A 19,876-nucleotide genomic window follows, 5' to 3' on the forward strand; every position below is an offset into this window, starting at 1 on the left:
ATCCTTTTTCCCTTTCCGTAACTAAAATATGTTTTGAATCAAAAAAAGTTAGTTAGTATACTCACGTTTTGAATTATTGCACCCGAATTCCCATGTTTAGTCAAAATTTCTCCACCATACTTTAATTCTTTAAATCTTATAGGAACGAGAAGCAATGTGACTTCCCTGTATCAAATACGTCAATACTTTGATCTCCAAATGATTGCTGTGGAAATCCAGCACATAGCTGCAATTGTAGTTTTTATTATCATTATTCAGTCTCAAAATCGTTTCAACCTAAACAGACGTTTGCAAATTTTCATTGCCAATAACAAGTTGCTATATGCTAGTTCTGCCAAACAAAGCGAAAGTCTATTTGTAGAAAATTTTATACAAGGACATCGCTGTGTCATTGTGAAATTGTGTCTTTCTTCACCTTGGGTCCGTGACCTGTCCAAAATTTCACTTGAATTGAAGAGTTTTACGTGCCGTAAAAATCGTTTCTGGGCATTTCACTTGAATATTCCCCTTGCTGTTGCCTAGTTAATATGCATATTGCATTATGGGGCTGATCCGGATACAAAATGAGCGTCGGTAACCATCTTGGAATTTTGGTAATTGAAGCTTGTTATCAATATTGCTCAGAAAGGACTGAAGATCACTCAAAATTCCATATGGGGGTTCCCCTACAAGATTGATCCAAAAACAAAATGGCCGACAGGCAGCTATGTTGCATTTTGACAATTGAAGTTTGTTATCACCATTTCTTAGAAAGTCCTAAAGAGATTTCTCTCAAATATCTTGCCTTGTTACAACATTTATGAGCAAAATGGGGAAGTTGATTATGCATGACCACCGTTCATAAGATGTCTGTGATGATGTTAAACATCACAATCCTATCTACTACAGAAGCCGAAATCATATACAAAAAAAAAGAAGATATAATTTCACAGAAATAATAAGTTTGTAGAAACTTGAAAATGGAAATCTCATTTTCACCTCAGGACATTTAACCTCCAAAATAATCATGGGACCAGAAAAAGTCGAATGTTTATAACATGCGCAATATTTTGGGTCGTAAAATAGATCAAAGAAATTTTCACGACCCATATTTAAAACATACAACTGTTAATCAGAGAAACAGCTGTTCAAAGTTTAAAACGTTTATTAACTGAAAATATTCACATGAAGTCATGGGGACATTAATAATGATAAGTACAAGAATATCTTGTGTAATATTACAAACTAATCATGTCATTCATGTACACAAACCCATGCAGAAAGTGGAAATTTGACTAAGAAACTTTACATAAGGCAAAAATTATAATATTTTGAAATAGTATCAGTTCACACTTACTAATTTACCGTAAGCTTTGTTGCAAGTTTTATTGTTACTAAAAGTGAAATATTATATAACCAGTTATTTTCACATTTTTGGGGGATATTCTTGGAGGCCATAAAAAATAAAAGCCAAAAAAATCAGAAATTGATAAATCTTTTCTATTCTTACCACCAAATAACATATTTTTCATTCACGATTAAAGTCACAATTGTGAATACCGACATACAAATTATGTAAAAAACAATTCTAACTCTGAAATAAAGTGTGAACTTCTTTTATTTTACTATTATTATTAATGCAGGTGATGCAATTTTCAATATTTGGGATATATCGGTAGATGTTGTTCTTATTTAGTTTATATCTCAAAAGAGGAATACAGGTACCTCCAAGAAAATTCTTTTATCCTGAAAATCTGAATTGCAACAGTTTTCTTTATAGAGCACACTATCATAAATCACTGAATAATTTTAAATGAAGATGTAATTCAAAATATGCCATTTTTCTATGGTACACACGTGCACCCATGTACATATAAATGACAAGGGTTGAGTATGGTTACAAAGTAATTAAAAAGAGCTTTCTGACTCAATTATTTTATTCCCCACATTATGTTTCTCAATTGTCATATAACTATGTAAAAAAAGTGCAATTTTGTACCATAAATAAAAATTTAAAACTGAAATCATCAGCTTTACAATTGTAAACACTGTTCTAAAGGCAGGACCATATCTAGTACATGTGACAAAAACAAAATGCACACAAATACAGAATCCTTCTCCTTAATTATAAATTCATTATATATAATCAATTATAACAATTTGTAATATTCATTTTTAATATCTAGGCATAATGTAAATCTTTGCAGATATCAAAGTGTAATTATCAATAATGGATACTTTTTAATGTCCATATAGTGTTACACCCATTGGAAATTAAGGTGTTGTCAGGTAGTTATTAACAGGGCATGTGTGGGGTGTTCCATGAAAGAGGTATGGTCCTTTGAAGATAAAATGGGCCTCCCCGTATAACTGGAATGATCCCCAGAAAAAAAGAGACTCCTTTTCATTTTCTGTGTTTAAAAAAAAAAAATTATGAATGAGTAAATGCAAACCCTGTATAAGGATACCATCATAATGCCCAATTAAAATATTTTTCAATAAAAACCAAGTTTAATTTTCCTTTCAAAATGATAGCATTGCATGATAATTCCACATGCATCCTACCCTGGTTGTTTTTAATAATGGACAGCTATCTTGAAATTCAGATCTGTGTGTGACCATAGGTTTAGTGAAATAATACCTGAATTTAGTAAATTGTTGAATCAAATGCCCATAGTTTAAAAATGAATGTTACAGACACACACTTACCTATATATATGTACCCTAACATTGTACACTGTATTCATGCTAAATGTTTTGACGAAAAGATAAAATTTTATATTTAACTTGTTATCCAAACAGTACATCTATATACATTCAAAGTTAGTTGATCATAAAACACAAAATTATCACATGTAGAATTATCTTTTTTTTCAAATACAGATTAACCTCATGAAATTTAGCTACTTCAACTTTGGAGTAGTTTTATTTCATTATACATGTTTCTGTTACCAAGCAATCAAACTTTTCATTCTACTGAAACCAGCTTATTTTCGCGACAAACAAGTTCCTACATGACTTTTCTACAGCATCTTTATTTCGTGATCTGAATCATATGGTTCTATTGTACCTGTAAGATTTAGTAATGGTGATTAATTTTTGTGATATTAATTTGGCTGAGAAATATGCGTATTTGAATAACACTCCAAAATATGTTGGTTGACTGTATATCAAAATACATACTTAGGTCAGACTGTATGTATACATGTATTTAAATAAACAATTCATTGAGAAATATCAATGTTACTTTTCCTTGAAAATCTAGAATTCTATAGCTACTGTAAAGCTGTTAAATTTCACGATTCACTGTTAATAATTTATTCACAGGGTCTATTTTTTGGAATCATCTTAGTAGCCATTGAAAACATTATTCACATGACAGGGTGCGACATAACAATCCATAATTATTTTTATACATACACATATCTTTTTTTTTCTAATTATGAATTTGAGATAATGCAGGAATTCAGCAAAATTGAAACCTCCAAAAACATTACCAAATACAGTATTGTAAATATCTAAATTAATGACAAGTTAAGACTATACAAACCCAGTTTTTTTAAAGTAGAAAACTACATAATGTTCAGTGGAGGAAATATTCTAATATTGCCAAGAAAGATGATTGTTATTATTATAATTTCTAATTACTAATTCAAATATGGAAAGAAGTATTTGAGAAATGTTTAAAAAGGAGTTTCAAAACCTAAATAATTTACATATAATCAGTCTTTTTTCTTCTTGATAAGATTGTAAATTTGGTGTCTAGGTAGATTGTTGACGATAAAAGAGAGAAACATTGACGTTCTTGAACATCATATACATGGTAATCTAAGTGCCCTGGATATCAAATGCAACAGTAACACTTTAAAAACACTTAATTAATAACATTTCAACGAGATGAATTAATGTATTATTAATAAAAAAAAAATCACAAAACAATATATATACAAAAACAAAATTTTTTTTTGAGAAAATAACTCGTCAAATATATATTCTTAAATTTGTCTCTGATATGACTTGCCACCAAACTTTTAATAGCATCAAATTTGATCAATCTTTTCGTAGTTTTTTATCAACAGAATTGTAAAAGAAGAGTAGAATTGTTTTGTATTAGTAAACTCTTCAGAATTGCAATGTATAAATAAATTATTTAAATAATAAACTCAACAGTAAAACCTGAATCACTATTAACATATCATCTAGCTATACCGTATTCGACCCTGAAAGCGCCACTCTCTTCTTTTTTGGCCTCAATTTCACTTATTAAACTGGAATTAAATGCAGACTCAAAATAAGACAACTGTGTAGCTTTCTTTACAAATGTCTGTTGCAAATTGATTATGACTTACTTTGTGAATAATTTCATGAAAGGCTTGCCCATATTTGGTTCTATAAGGTGCCCCCCCTAATTTAATTCAATTGTTTAAATACCTTGGCATTTATTGGGTCGAATACAGTCTCAAAAGAAACAACTACTAACTGCTTCCATATAATCAAACATTTAAACAAATAAAACTTTCATGATTCAATACTTCAAAGATAGTGAGATCATGATCAATGTTTTGCACATTCCACAATTGCTTTTCATTCAGCAACATACAAAAAATTATCTTCCATAACCATGATTACCAAGGTCAAAGGTCAATCAAATGCTGCAGCCCACTTTAATGTTGAATACTCTAGAAGCAGCTTTTTATGACTTTTCTATCTATTGTATTAGCCCTATTAAATGAACATGTATCAAACATTTTGCCTTTAAATTACAAATATAGCTGAAAGTATGAAAAGGCAGATATCCTTATAGACATACATTTTGCTGATGGTATGTTTCTGGTACAATAAATCATTAACCATTATAATATCTGAAACATTTACTTGCTCAAAAACTTAAGTTGAATTTAGTCTTAATTAAAAATAAAACATACTTCACAAATCAAGACAATGATCCGAAAAGTGCAAATTATGTATAAAACAGATTTCACATATAGAAGCATAATCTATTGTACTTGACACAAAGCTATACAAGAAATGTAAACTTTGAGAAAATCAGAGAATTTTTTCTGATCTTAATATTGCATTTGTTAATCAGATTTATAACCTGACTATAAATTTGCTCAAAAATGATTGCAAAAACATACATTTAGAAAAAAATTTAAAACTATATAATAGTTTAGTTAGTAACTCTGACATATAATCGTGTCCTGTACCTTAGAACAAATATTTCCTACAGTTCTTGGCACCACATTGACAGACAATTCTATATTGGTCTGTAATCGATTTGGGCAGCAACTTGGCACTTGATTCTGCATCTCCCTCAGCTCCAAGCACTTGGGTCAAATGTTGCAATGTCGAAGGATTTTTCTCCGCTAATTCTAATGCCGCATCACCTGCTGAAGCTGAAGGCAGACTAGCCTTCGAAGCTGACTTAGATGGGGAATCAACTGGGCGAGGGGACATTTTCATCTTCATTGGAGACATTACTTCTAATGGAAGCTTCTGTGTTTCTTCTGACAGAAGCTTCTGTGGCGACTTCCTTGGAGAAGATCGTTTCACGGGAGATTCCTCTCCCATTTTGTCATCATCAGTATCGCCCTGTCCACTGATGGGCGTTTCAGGAGGTGTATCCATGGTAACTGTCTCTGATAGATCACCTTGGTTTGTATCTTTTGTATCTGTATCTTTTGTATCTGCCTTACAAGTCAATGAGTCATCCTTAGATGGATCAGCCAACTGAATCGGTGGCAGGAGGCCAGCAGCGATACTTTTTTCAACATCCTCCAGTGTAGGAGCTTGGTTTGCTGTGTCTCCTGTGCATATATATAAAATTATCTTACTATGGCAATTGATAGGATGTTAAAATTTTTGATTTTTTTTTTTTTTTTTTTTTTTACCCTGTTTTTTCAGTTTATCACATTTTCATTAGACTAGCTACCAGATTGACTAATATCCTTTATAATCTCATTAATTAAATTATTAAAAGGATCTTTTCTGAAAAATAAAATACCCCATTATACTAGTCCGACTATTTAATCACTAGTCACAAATTACAGTTTGGATGCGTTGCAAATTTGCACAAAATGATGCATCTGTACAGAAACAATCGCATACAGAACACACTCAAAATGTGTTGAACAAGAGGCCCAAGAGGCCTTGACGGTCACCTGAGTGCTGATACAGAAAGAGCATTGCAAAGTTGGTTCAAATTTGTAAAAAATATTAACGAATTACAATAAACTTTAAAGTTGAACCTTCATATTAAAATTTTCATTTCTTGTTTCTAATTTTTATAGTTAATGTATTATGTTACCGAACCTTATGCTTAAAATTCAAATTTGCTTTGGCAACGTTAAACAATAAAACCAAACTAGAAGTCAGTCATTGTCATGTGATTTTATAAATTTCACTTTTTCATCAATGAAGATTATTTGGTTTCATCAAACCTGTGAATTCAGAAGAAGATTTTTGAAATTTTAGCTATTTTGACCCCGCCCTCTGGTCCCTGGGGTCAGCCAGGACAATATAGATATAATGTTAAAATGCTATCTCAGGCTAATAATTCTAACCCAGTTTGACTAATATCCTATGAAAACAAAGCAAATAATGTTCATAAATGTGTTTTTGTTGTATAAATTATTATAGTATATTCGACTCCCTCCCCAGGGGAAAATCTGAGATACCAGGGCCATGACATTCACACTGTTTGTAAAGAGCCTTAAGACCTTCTATCTATGAAGAGTATATCTGGTTCCATCAAATCTGTGAATTCAGAGGAAGATTTTTGAAGTTTTAGCCTATTTGACCCCTTTTGACCCCGCCCCTAAGGGTCTGCTAGGACCAATATGGATATGACAATCAAATGCCATCTCGGGCTAATAATTCTAACCCAGTTTGACTAATTTCCTATGAAAAAATAAGCAAATAACGTTCATAAATGTGTTTTTCCTATATAAACTATAGTAAACTTGACCCCTCCCCAGGGATTTTAGCCTATTTGACCCCCTTTTCGCCCCGCCCCTAAGGCCCCTGGGGGTCAGTCATGGAAAAATTGTTAATAGGATTAATTGCCATCGCATAGGGATAATTCTGACAACAATTGACTAATTTCCTATTGTAAACGACCAAATAATGCTCCAAAATTTGTTTTCACTATATAAACTATAGTAAACTTAATCCCCTCCCCAGGGGGAAACCCGAGACCCCAAGGTCATATAATTCACAATTTTTGTTGAAGGCCTTGATACCTTTCTATTTATGAAGAGTATTTGATTCTACCACATCTGTGAGTGGAGAAGAAAATTTTTGAAATTTTAGTCAACTTTACCCCTTTTGGCCCCTCCCATAGCCCCCTGGGGAGTGGGGGTCATATAATTCACAATTTTGATTGGCCTTATGCCTTAGAAGGTTTCTGCAAAGTTTCATAGAAATTGCTTCAGTGGTTTTTGAGAAGAATTCGAAAATGTAAATTGTTTACGAACACATGACCCACGACAACGGACAAAAGGCGATTAGAATAGGTCACTTGAGACTTCGTCTCAGGTGACCTATAATAGGTCACTTGAGACTTCGTCTCAGGTGACCTAAAAATACAATTGACCACCGCTCTTGTAAATATAGTTATTTTAATGGGGTGGGGAGCCACTAGTCAAATCGGACTAGTTCATTAATTACAATTGGTACTAGTCCGACCATAAAGTTACTCGACGTGGGCAACAGACTAGTGGTTAAAGTCGCAGACTAAATCAAACAATTATTATCCAAAAAAATCACCGAATCTTATTTTACATAAATTAACTAGATTGTGACATCCAGCAGCTACTATAAGGAGCAGGTAACCAAAGCCCATGTCGCTAAGAGGCGAAACTACTTCAAAAAGTTTATCACAGAAAAGTTTATGCTGCAAAAATATTCTTTTTTCCCCTCAATTTCTTTTTGTTTTTTACATACCTGTCATCATGTAGTCAAAGGTGAGTTCTTCTCCCTTTTCAATATCTCGTCTGGAGAAAAGTGCAATGCGAGGTAGTCTAGGATCCAGAGCATTTATCCAAACACCAAACACTTCCAAATTCGGATCACACTGCAATAATGGATACAGAAACTTCAACTATCAAAACATCTTGTTGATGGATCGGTCCAAATTTGGGAAAATCTGTGACCTCTAGTATTTTGAAACATATATTAAACAAATTACAGAAATAATGGCCGTGATGGAATTTGACAATAGTTATGCTGAGTCTAGTTTGGGGGTACCAGTTGGAATTAGAGAATTCTATTAAATAGAGGACTATATATGTATATGTACACTTTGGACACTTTTTGGCCCCCATATCCATTAACTGTTCAACTAAGTGTATCCCCATTGTCATATCTTATACAGTTTGTAAATTATAATCCTTTATCTGAAATTGGCTATTCTCAAAAAATACCAGTGAGTTATAGACCAATAGAGCTGTTATCATATATCGGCATCGCGATATATCACGATTGTAGAGAAGAGATGACGATATCGTTAAAAAAACTTATATCTACGATATCGTCGTCAGCCGTAACCCATCATGTGTTAGTTGGAAAGGAAACAAAAACATTGCACAGTCGGACACAGACAGAATCTGATTGACTTGTAAACAAACATCTAATTAAAAGTATCACAAATAAACATTCGTTTTGATGAATGTTTCACTTTATTTATTTACAAATTACATTCTATATTGTACTTTCATGATTGGTCCCCCAAACATGACTTATATTTCCATAAATTCCTTTTATATTTTACTCGGCAAAAATCGTGATATTATCGTGACGATATCGACGATATCGCGATGCACATTTTCTCTACGATAACAGCTCTATAGGCCAATAATGTGTACTTCACGATTCAAGTAAATTCTAGAGCTGAAACAAAAAGCAGATTTTGAATATTAGTTTTGATGTATTCAAATAGTATTCGGATATTCGGACCTTTGTGTCAAAGATCTCTGAAAGTCAACTCCCAAACTCTCCACTCATTCAAATTTCCTGCTCGCTGCTGTACCGGAAGTAAATCTGGGCTTCACCTTTTACATAATGAGCAAAAACATGTCGTTGCAGAGATTGATTTAATAATGTTTTATGACAGTATGATGTTTATAACATCAGTATTATGCCCTAAATTAGCTGTATTTCTCGTGCATTAAAATGATGGCCGATTATTTAGTTAAAACACATCAAAATTGACATAACCCCAGGAAAGACCGACATATGTGTAACACGTCTGCAAGTTAGCAGTCAGTCATAAGATCGTTTTTACAGTCTACAAAACAATTTTGCTCATGAAAAATATTTAAATGATATATTTACAGCGTTCGAAATTAATGCCTGTCCGTCTGCCTGTGGCCGGCAACTTTATAGTCTGGCAGACAATTTTTGCCGTGTAACTACCTTTGACCGGGATCTTTTGGTCCAGATAGATATACAAAACAACAAGAGATCCCAGAGGGATCTTGGCGCCCACCTTAGAATGATCTTTGTCTGACAAAGGAAAGAGGGATCTTTTCTCTGCTTTTCAAGCTTTTACTACATATTACTACACATGAAATTTGAGAAAGATCCCTTGACTACTTTCTGAGATATATAACAGTAACAAACTTCAATTATCAAAATCCAAGATGGCTACCTGTCGGCCATCTTGTTCACCGATCGGTCCTAAAATGCAATATGCACAACTAATTTGAGACAGATCCTTTCAGTACTTTCTAAGAAATAGTGGTAACAAGCTTCAATTATCAAAATCCAAGATGGCGTCTTGTCGGCCATCTTGTTCACCGATGGGTCTGAAAATGCAATATGCACAACAAGACACCTAGGGGAACCTGCAAATGCAATTTGATACAGATCCCTGGAGTACTTTCTGACAAATAGTGGTAACAAGCTTTAACTATCAAAATCCAAGATGGCAGCCTGTCGGCCATCTTGTCAATCAATCGGTCCCAAAATGCTATATGCACAACTAGACCCCTAGGGGAATCTGCACATGCAATTTGAGACAGATCCCTTCTGTACTTTCTGAGAAATAGCTGTAACAAAGTTCAATTGTCAAAATCCAAGATGGCGGCCTGTCGGCCATTTTGTTCATCGATCGATTCCAAAATGCAATATGCACAACTAGGCCCCTAGAGGAACTTACATGTGAAATTTGAGAAAGATCCCTTCTGTACATTCTGAGAAATAGCGGTAACAAACTTTAACTATCAAAATCCAAGATGGCTGCCTGGCGGCCATTTTGTTGACCGATTGGTCCCAAAATACGATATGCACAACTAGGGCCCTAGGGGAACCTACATATGAAATTTGAGAAACATCCCTTCAGTACTTTCTGAAAAATAGCGGTAACAAGAATTGTTAACGGACAAAAGGATGGACGACGGACCACAGACAAAAAGCGATTTGAATAGCCCACCATCTGTTGATGGTGGGCTAAAAATCAAAGATGGCGGCCTGTCGGCCATCTTGTTAACCGATTGGTCCCAAAATGCAATATGCACAACTAGGCCCCTAGGGGAACTTACATGTGAAATTTGAGAAAAATCCCTTCAGTACATTCTGAGAAATAGCGGTAACAAACTTTAACTATCAAAATCCAAGATGGCTGCCTGGCGACCATTTTGTTGACTGATTGGTCCCAAAATACAATATGCACAACTAGACCCCTAGGGGAACCTACATATGAAATTTGAGAAACCCTTCAGTACTTTCTGAAAAATAGCGGTAACAAGAATTGTTAACGGACGGAAGGACGGACCACGGACCACGGACAAAAAGCGATTTGAATAGCCCACCATCTGTTGATGGTGGGCTAAAAAAGTATGCCATTGTGTTGTGATTGTAAACAACCATACATCAGTCGCCCAATTTTCAGTGAGTTAAATCATTTTATGATTGAACATACATCTGGTAGCAGGTACGTACCGTATTTTCCGGACAATAAACCGCACCTGTGTATAAGCCGCAGAGGCCTTTTTTACGATTTTTTCAGGTTTTGTACACGTATAAGACGCACCGTAATATAAGCCGCACCCAAAAGTTAGGCCCATGCACCCACGTAACCATCTGTGTTTATTTCCATCTTTGTCATTTTTCCAATATACGTTATTTCTTGTTACGTAAGTTCGAACTATCCCAGTTGAAATTGGTAAAAAATCAGTTTTAATCTGAGTACCGATGTACCTGGCATAAGCAATATAAGGCAAAAAATTTATAGGAAATGTATTAAGTTTGCTGATTTACCTGAAAGATAATATATTCAATCAATTTCTCGTAAACATGAGCATTTAATTTGTGAATTCAAAATTAATTGCTTAGCAGAAGCTGCATATTTGTGCATGTGGATAAGGCCCCAAAACAGCACCGTTCACGATCGCAGCCTAGAATTTAAATCGACGTCCTTTAACTGAGATAGAAACTTTATTTAAATCACAGAAAATCTAGTTAGATCTTTGTAATACTACGTAATTTTTTTTTGTTTTTTTTTTTTGTTAAAGAATCCGGTTGCATTTACGAAACTGCTGTTGAAAAAATTTGTTGACATTCAGTTGGTAAAATTCGGTCACAATCGCAATGTAACTGTCAGATTGACCAAAACCCCATTAATTACATATTGTCTGCTTCTAAAATTACCTTACTAGTTTAAACCTGATGAAAAGCTACGTACCTACTGTTTAATTACCCAACAAGTGGATTGTTTTGGCTGGAGCTGAATATTTAATCACACCCATGACCTCAGCGGCTGGCTTTTGATGCTTGCTGTGACACCTCATAACTGGCCTATCCAAGCCAGCGTGAGGCACATGTTTACAGCTAACTTAACACCTTGATCTGCTTATTGTCGATATCTGTATCTAGATTGGACTTAACAAACATTGGCGATCTCTTCTACATGTTTTCATCAGGTACAGCGAATTTAAATATACATTGTCTGGGCCTATGATTAAACATTTGGCCTTGCTGTTTTGTGTAGGATATATCGGCACAAATTATTTTTCTTTATGACTTAAAATGTTCATATTAATTACTTATCTGCCGTATGATCATTATAATGATCATTTATACAATCTTTATTCCAAACATCAAAACTGTTGCACTATGCAAAATATATCACCATTTTTGGGGACACCATTGCGCTGATTTGCCAACAAAAATCTTACTTTCACGTTCATAATTTGAAGAATTCGAAATAGGATGGATAGTAAAAAGTCAGTGTTCGAACTAACACTAGCTAAAATATTACCGTTTTTCTGGAAAAAATATGTGTTTCAACTATCCAGTACGAGTTAACCGGAGGTTTACCGCAAGTATTCATTTGCAAAAATTCGAATATTTGTTTCAGCTCCAGTAAATTCGTAAAACTTTTATCTCTGTGAACTGATATCTATGTTCTTTGTGAACTTTGTTTCAAAATGGAAATTTAAAAATTTAGAAGACACAAACAACATTCAGTTAAATATATATACTGAACATACGCAATGATTGATGAAATGGGAAACATTTCCGTAGTAACCAGCATCAACAGTGAAAGGACAGTCTCCATCGTTATAGTCCAAATCAAACAAGTAGGTCCTCCCTACTGCATCGTAGTAGCGCCCTCTTCGCTCTGCTTCTTCATTTGTGATCACCTAAAAACATTCAAGAGTATGAATCATACACTTAATCTAGAAGTTAAACTCCAAAATACTGTGTAAAATTTCAACATGTAATAAGATATTAAACAAGTTCATCTTTGAAGTCAATAGATTTTAGGAACTGTAATATGATAATAAACCTTCTTTGCCTGCTACATTTCTTGTTAACCTATCTTGGGAAAAATCCTTTGGACTTATTAGAGAAAAATCCTTTGGAGATTCTTGGCAATCTAGATTTATGCCACTCCTTTTTTCTGTTATAGTATCAACAATACAATCTATTGTATAATTTGAAAACTTACCTCCCCTACATATTCTACCACAAAAGAGCCTCTCTTGATTTTCTGTAGAGTTTTTACACCCCAGCCCCTGCCATTACTGGTGCGGAAAACACACAGCTTGCATTTACGTCCTAGTTGCACTACTCTGTTTGGACATTCTGGGCCACATTTACAACGTTTGTTACATTCATAAATTGGTGTTCCCCTAGCAATACGAAGCCGTTTATACTTGTAGTAAGGGAACTCTGACCCAAAAGCACTTGGACAACACGTTTTCTTGCATTCTATGCAATCTTCACATTCACAGCCTATGATAGGGTCGTCAGGGATATTGATCCCTTGCCCTGGTTTGTAGTCATTGATGTATTCAAAATTCTCCGGTGGTCCTTCCAAGTCTACTTCATTTTCGACAAATATCGGAGCGGGGTCATTGTTAATTTTGTTCAACTTTGTCTCCCACTCTTTCAGTGCTTTCTTCACTTCATCTTTTTTCTGTTTATAAAACTTGGATCTAGGATTCAGCTGCTTGAAACCTGGAGTGTGAAGCTTTGGTAGTTTCTGACCATTACTTGTTATAAGCCCTTTAAACAGCGGAAGCTTTCCATCCTTTTTGGGACTGGACAAAGAAATTAATTGCAGCGGAGACAATGTCTTTTTGATAGGTTCAAGCTTCCTGAAGATTTCATCCACACGGCTGCGCTTAGAATCAGAACCAACATTGTTCAAGTCAACAAGCTTGCGCTTTGCCATAATGTGTCTATCTGCAGAGTGAAACTCTTCGAGAAGATCAGCACACTCCAGATTGTCTTTGGGTTCCCAGGAGTTGTGGGCATGGCTCCAGTTCTTCCACTTGATCAGGTAATAGTCAGTGCCCTGAACACAAAAACATAAACATGCACATTACATTAAAAAGAAATATATACCTCTACAAATAAGTGAAATAATATTATCCTATACCTCTGTAATTAAAGACATTTTATATAAGATTTGACCTAACCAGAATAAAACTCCTAATGTTTTTTTGCCAGATTCAGTATACATTTATATCAGTAGTTGAAGCTTGATGAGGATGCCTATATTTTTGTAGGTCATTAACAGCAGATTAGTAGTCTTAATGTACATGCTATGTACATGTTCACAGAATGACATATTGGACAAATTTTCGCGATGTTCTTGAAGGAGCTAAAATAAGAATACCGATTAACACAAAAATTATTAGGCCACACAAATTTTTTTGTGTTTCCAGTAACCTGACCAACCCTATGAAATTAGGACCTTCTCAAAAACTTTTTCCTGACCGACCCTATGAAATTAGGACCTTCTCAAAAACTTTTTATCAGTTTTGCCCTCAAGCAAAATTACATATATTTTTTGTTAGTTTTGCACAAAATCAGGAATTTTGGTAGAGGTTCTGTGAATTTAAGACCGCAATAATACCCTTTGAATCAAATCCAAGGTTGAATGAAAAGAAAAAATATTAAAAAGAAAATCCCTACCTACCCACCCTTCATTTTTAAAAGCTTTTTTTTTTAATTCGGTCTTAGTATACACTTACCTGTTCTTTTTTTTAACAGTAATAATATATGATATAAACTTCGAGCAGCGAAAATTTTGTATTCATACATATGCAGGTTGTCCTAACTAACCTGAAGCCTTTTAATTTATTCAATGAAGGAAATAAACTCTTTTTCTATTGATAAAGTATAACTATAAATTGATACCTCTTCAACTGCATGGTCCAAAATCTGTTCCACTTCCCAGTCTTCATCTTCTTCCCAACTTATTTCACCACGCTCCACCACTGGAAACACATATATTTCATTCTTACAAACATTTTGATAATTGCATTTTATGCAATATTTTTTTAATTTGTAATTATTATTACTTTCTGACTAATAAAATTTTGATATAAATTTTAGACCTAACTACACTACTGATATTTATTAAATCATTTTACAGCAGAAACTTAAATCTGGTGCTCTTGGGAAATCAATATTCTTTTTATTCATTCAGTAGCATCAACCAGAAACATATATACATATGTATATATGTTTCTTCATCAACCGAAAGATGTCGCGTAATATTTTCAAATGCATATTAAATATTGATAACGTTGTCATTTCATATGTAAAACTTTATAAACTGAATTATAAATGATGTTTTCTTTCATAAAACAGTGTACGATATTTAGTTGCTGTGCCTACATTTCATCTATGAAACACGTGGAAAATTTTAGTTAGTATCTCGACTCGGTCGTAAAAAGCAAACATTGGGCAGTTCACGGTAAAACATAAAATTAGTGCATTAATAAAAATTTGAGTTGTCAATATATATGGATTATTGATGACTTACACTTCGTCACCAATTTTTGGGCAACATAAGGACCAACTTTTTTCAATGTCTGGTACAAAAGATACTGATTGGTCTCCGGCGAAAAACGTAGTTTCTCTTGTTGACATGTTTTCTGTAAATCAATGATTCCAGAAAGACAGGCGACTTGTGCATCCTTCATTTCAACTTCCATATTCTTGATTCAACATATACTCAATAAGCTGCGTTGAAAAGGTGAATCATCTCTTCTATTTTTGTTGTTTGTTGTAAATTCTTCCGTACTAGAAAGGGCGCGCATTTGAATGTTCCGCGGCCATATTTCCGTTTACGACAACGAATTGCCTCTCGCTGATTGGTCGTTAAGCGAGGCTTCCGGCGAGGTGCGTTCGATAGACCTCTTCTCTAATTTATACAGACGATATTAAAGTGACAGCAATGTAGCTTTGTTTTATCTTATTTCTAATGGGTTTTATTGATATTTTTTTATTCTGTTGTGACATTCTTATAACATATCTTTCATTACGAGTTATTTTGTTTGGTGTTGGATTATTTAAGAGAGTATCAAGAGAGGCAATTCAAACATAAAATCCTGACTTGTACAACTCACAGGGACTAGAGTGGCCTTAGACCATTTTAGACGTTTTAGAGCTCTAGATTTAAAAAAAAAAAAACGATAAAATCATCGTTTTTTTATCTAGAGCTCTAAAACGTCTAAAAATGGTCTTACAGTAGGCCTAATTTTCTTTCCATAAGAGTATAATGATTTTTTGTTTCGGTAATGAAAAATAACGTTGCAGTAATGGGATAAGGCGTTGCGGTGAAGACTAACAATTAAAACATTTACACATAAAAAAACTTCAATTTTCATTAAAATTTCTTTATACTTAATTAATTGCCAATATTCAAATCATGTACAATTTCAAAAAGAGTTTACGGTATCTTCCATCTAATTTGAAATTAGATTTAAAGTAATACTTCATATCTATGCTTGACGTAAAATACGCAAACTTCAAACCTAATTTCGGCCCTAACGTACTCTATTACATAAAATACAAATTCATGTGAGAATGATATTGTACAATGTAAACTTTGTTGTAAAACAAGTAGTGATATTATATTACATTTTATAGTAGAATGTCCATCTCTATTTGAGTCGTGATCAAACTTCTGGATGGTGTTGTGAATGCGATAGATACAATGACTATATAATATTAGGGGAAGTTTCTAGTATAGCGGACCCCGGAAGTTTAGAATCATAATATTAGTGCGCATGTCATCTGTGTCGTCAGTCGTTACTATGGGCCATGTAAACACGCCGCCATTTTGAATCACCGCTTCGCAGTGCCGCTCGGGGTTCGGGGGTGAAACCCCCGAAAAAAGAATAAAACAAACTTACCTTTACATCTGGAAGTCATCTAGACTGTTGTTGTGGATATCTAAGGGTTTTAATACAGGTCTAGGGCGTTTACAAGGAATAGGGACTTCATTGTCATCTTTGGAGATGGTTGGGCCAGCACATGTAAAAACTGACGCTGCCTTTTCTACGTCAAAACACTGTTTTATCAGTTCCAGAAATGTTGTAAATTTATCTGTTGCATTTGTTAAATAACTTTTCCTGACACAGTACTGGGAGAAATAGGAATCGTAGAGCGTTTTCACAGTTCCGCTTACTGGCAAAGACTTTTTCAATGCCCTCCAAGTGCTCTCTATGGTGTTAGTGCATGCACCGGTGTCGGGGTCTTTGAAGTGTTCTGAGTGATTTACGGTGAGATGTTTGTATCCTTCTGATGGCAGACATTCATATGATTTCCAGCAATCGCTGATTATTGTTGTTCCCGGTAAAATATGCTCTTTTATTATAGTTAAAAGAGTGTCTTTTGTGCGATTTTCAACACATTTAAAAAAACAACGTTTCGATTCCCTTTCAATCCCCCCAAATCACTTCCGGTTGCGCACGCACCTATGGCGGATGGTTAGAAATTTCCTCTGAAGATCGGCTGATCTAAATCGATCATCATCACACTTTCTTTTACATTTTTCAGTGACATATTTTGGTAAAAATGTAGAACTGGTTATATTCTACCATATTTTTCGACTTTAGGCTGATTATATGGACATATTTTTGCACTAGAATAGGATGATGCTGCATTTTACTGTCAAGTGATTTTCAAAAATCAAAATGGCTACCACCTGATCCAAATTGATCTAAATTACCTTTTCTTTACATTTTTCATTGTCATATTTTGATATAAATGTAGTACTCATCATATTATCGACCATATGCTGATATATGGACGCAATTTTTCCATATAGATTAGGATAATGTTACTTGCTACTGACATGTGTTTTTCAAAACTCAAAATGGCTAACTCTTGAGGACGAGTCGAGGCGACCTTCTGTGAGTAGACAACTTTTCTGTTCATTATTTAAAAATAACATTATATCATGTAATAAGAATGATACACCCCTAAATTTCACATTTTTTGCCCAATACTTTATAATTACCCCCATGAGTGTATCGAAACTCCAAAAATTTCTAGACAGAAACCCGCCCCAGCTAGATGTTCGTAGTGATCGTACAATCATTTTCGTCTCTGATAGTAAGGGCCTAAAACTAAGAGATGTAGCTGAGACGCCTATTGAAAAAAGTATTGTGTGGTACTGTCGCCCTGGCCAGAACACACGAGTTTCGATTAACTATATAGTTGAGAACTTGGAGCCCTTCATTAGGCGTTACACCAAGGTGTCAATATTTCTCTGGACGGGCACGTGTGATCTTACCAAGAAGACTGGTCGATTCATCAGCCTACATGAGGCCCCTATCGACAATGTAATAGAGCAGTACAGCAGACTCGTCTCCCTCAGTAACAAATATGGAGACTCTGTAAAGTTCACTATTCTAGAGTGCCCTTACTACAGTATCCGGATATGGAATGCGAATAAAGGCTATGAAAATCCTGAAACACTCGCCGACTCAGACTCTATCTTAAGAGCGAAAATAGATGAGCTGAACAAAGGTATCCACGCCCTAAACCGCGAATTAGGAACAGCCTCTCCCAAACTAACCCTGGACATGTTGAAGTCGAGAAAGAGCAACAAAGCCTACACAACCGAAAAAAATATCATACTCGCTTCTATCTGACGGGGTCCATTCCACCAAGTTCTAAACAAATACTGGCTGAGAAGGATCATAGAGTACTTTGTTGCTGAACACTAACATTTATGTATACTAACTAGTTTCTGCTCAGTTGTTTGGGGATTGCTCCGCCACTGAGCTAGTAAACTACATATTTGTACAACATACAAGAACTGTCTTTAAATACCACATAGTATAGTTCATTTCTGTCTACCTAGTGTATTCACCATGGACAAAGACCAGCGCAATAAGAGGTCCAAACCAGAAGACTCACTACATCTGTGTGGCCAATGTGAAACAGAACTCAACACACACACGAATCATATTCAGTGTGATATTTGTGGGTTAAACTACTGCCAAAGATGTTCGAGGATTTCGGATATGGCCTATCAGTGTCTTATCAATAGTGACATTGATAACATGACCTGGTCATGCAGAGTGTGTAAAAGAACAAAACCAACTCTGGACCATATTAATAACTCCCTCAAAATGTTGTGTGAGAAAAACGAGGTCAGACTCGACAGCATAGAGAGCAGGCTAAACCAACTAGAAACCACCTCCAAAGAAACCAAGACGGAACTTCACAAAGCATCTACAATGATGGATAACCTCAGAGAAAATGTCTTCGATCTAGTTGACGAGAGAACGAAAGAACTTCAAGAACGACGTTCCAAGGAAGAAAATGTGATATTGTTTAATATGCCTGAATGTGAAAACCAAACACCAGATGAAATAAAAACACATGACACCCAGGTCTTTAACCAGTTATGTACAGCCCTCACTGGATCCATACCGGAAACACTCTCCATGTATAGACTCGGCAAGCATAACAAAGACAAATCCAGGCCACTAGTAGCTGTAATGAAGGCAAAACAGGAGCGTAAACAACTCCTGGAGAAGGCAAGAAATATCAAAGACAGAGCACCTCCATCTCTAAAGAATGCCATATTGACAAGAGATCTTACCAAACTACAACGTGAGGAAAGAAAGGCAAAATTCAAAGCAAGAAAGACTGTGGAAAACTTAAAGGAGTCCTCCTCAAGCTCAAGCTCCTCTGGAACTAAGATAAACAAAAAATCTAAGGAGAAAGACCTGCTGTCTGGGGATAGCCCCGCCACAGGTCCTATCCCGAAACCCTAGTCATCAAAACCCTTCAACCATCCAGAAATCAACAACCGTGGATGACGTTAGGTCACTACAATCAGTAGACTTTATAAGTCCTATAAGGCCCAGCCAAAGGTCAGCCAAGTTGAGAATGGTTACAGCTAGTGTATATAATGATACAACTCTCAATCTCTTCCCAAATATCCATCATGGACGACCAAGAGGAAACACTAGCATATGCAATTGATTCGGACGATGACCCGGTCAACGATACCATTACCGAATCAGGTTCCCAAAAGACCATATTATAGGATACCTGTTTTACCAGTTTTACCCAAGATGATGTTCAAAATGAAGTATGTGGGAAACTAACTACTATGTACTCGAACTGTGAT

The 19,876-nt window shown here is 35.0% G+C and overlaps 1 protein-coding gene across 1 annotated transcript; it reads right to left on the minus strand.

Moving 5' to 3' along the window:
• Positions 1-1,126: 1,126 nt before the first annotated feature.
• Positions 1,127-15,835, minus strand: LOC138336160 (histone-lysine N-methyltransferase SUV39H2-like). Its single transcript, XM_069285498.1, has 6 exons — positions 15,263-15,835; positions 14,632-14,711; positions 12,932-13,783; positions 12,471-12,623; positions 7,924-8,053; positions 1,127-5,786 (listed from the first exon to the last, which is right to left on the minus strand). Exons 1-6 carry the CDS (start codon positions 15,432-15,434, stop codon positions 5,188-5,190), a joined length of 1,986 nt encoding a protein of 661 aa, XP_069141599.1. The 5' UTR covers positions 15,435-15,835; the 3' UTR covers positions 1,127-5,187.
• Positions 15,836-19,876: the final 4,041 nt, after the last annotated feature.

Source organism: Argopecten irradians, chromosome 12 (assembly GCF_041381155.1).
Source record: "Argopecten irradians isolate NY chromosome 12, Ai_NY, whole genome shotgun sequence".
Lineage (NCBI taxonomy): Eukaryota > Metazoa > Mollusca > Bivalvia > Pectinida > Pectinidae > Argopecten > Argopecten irradians.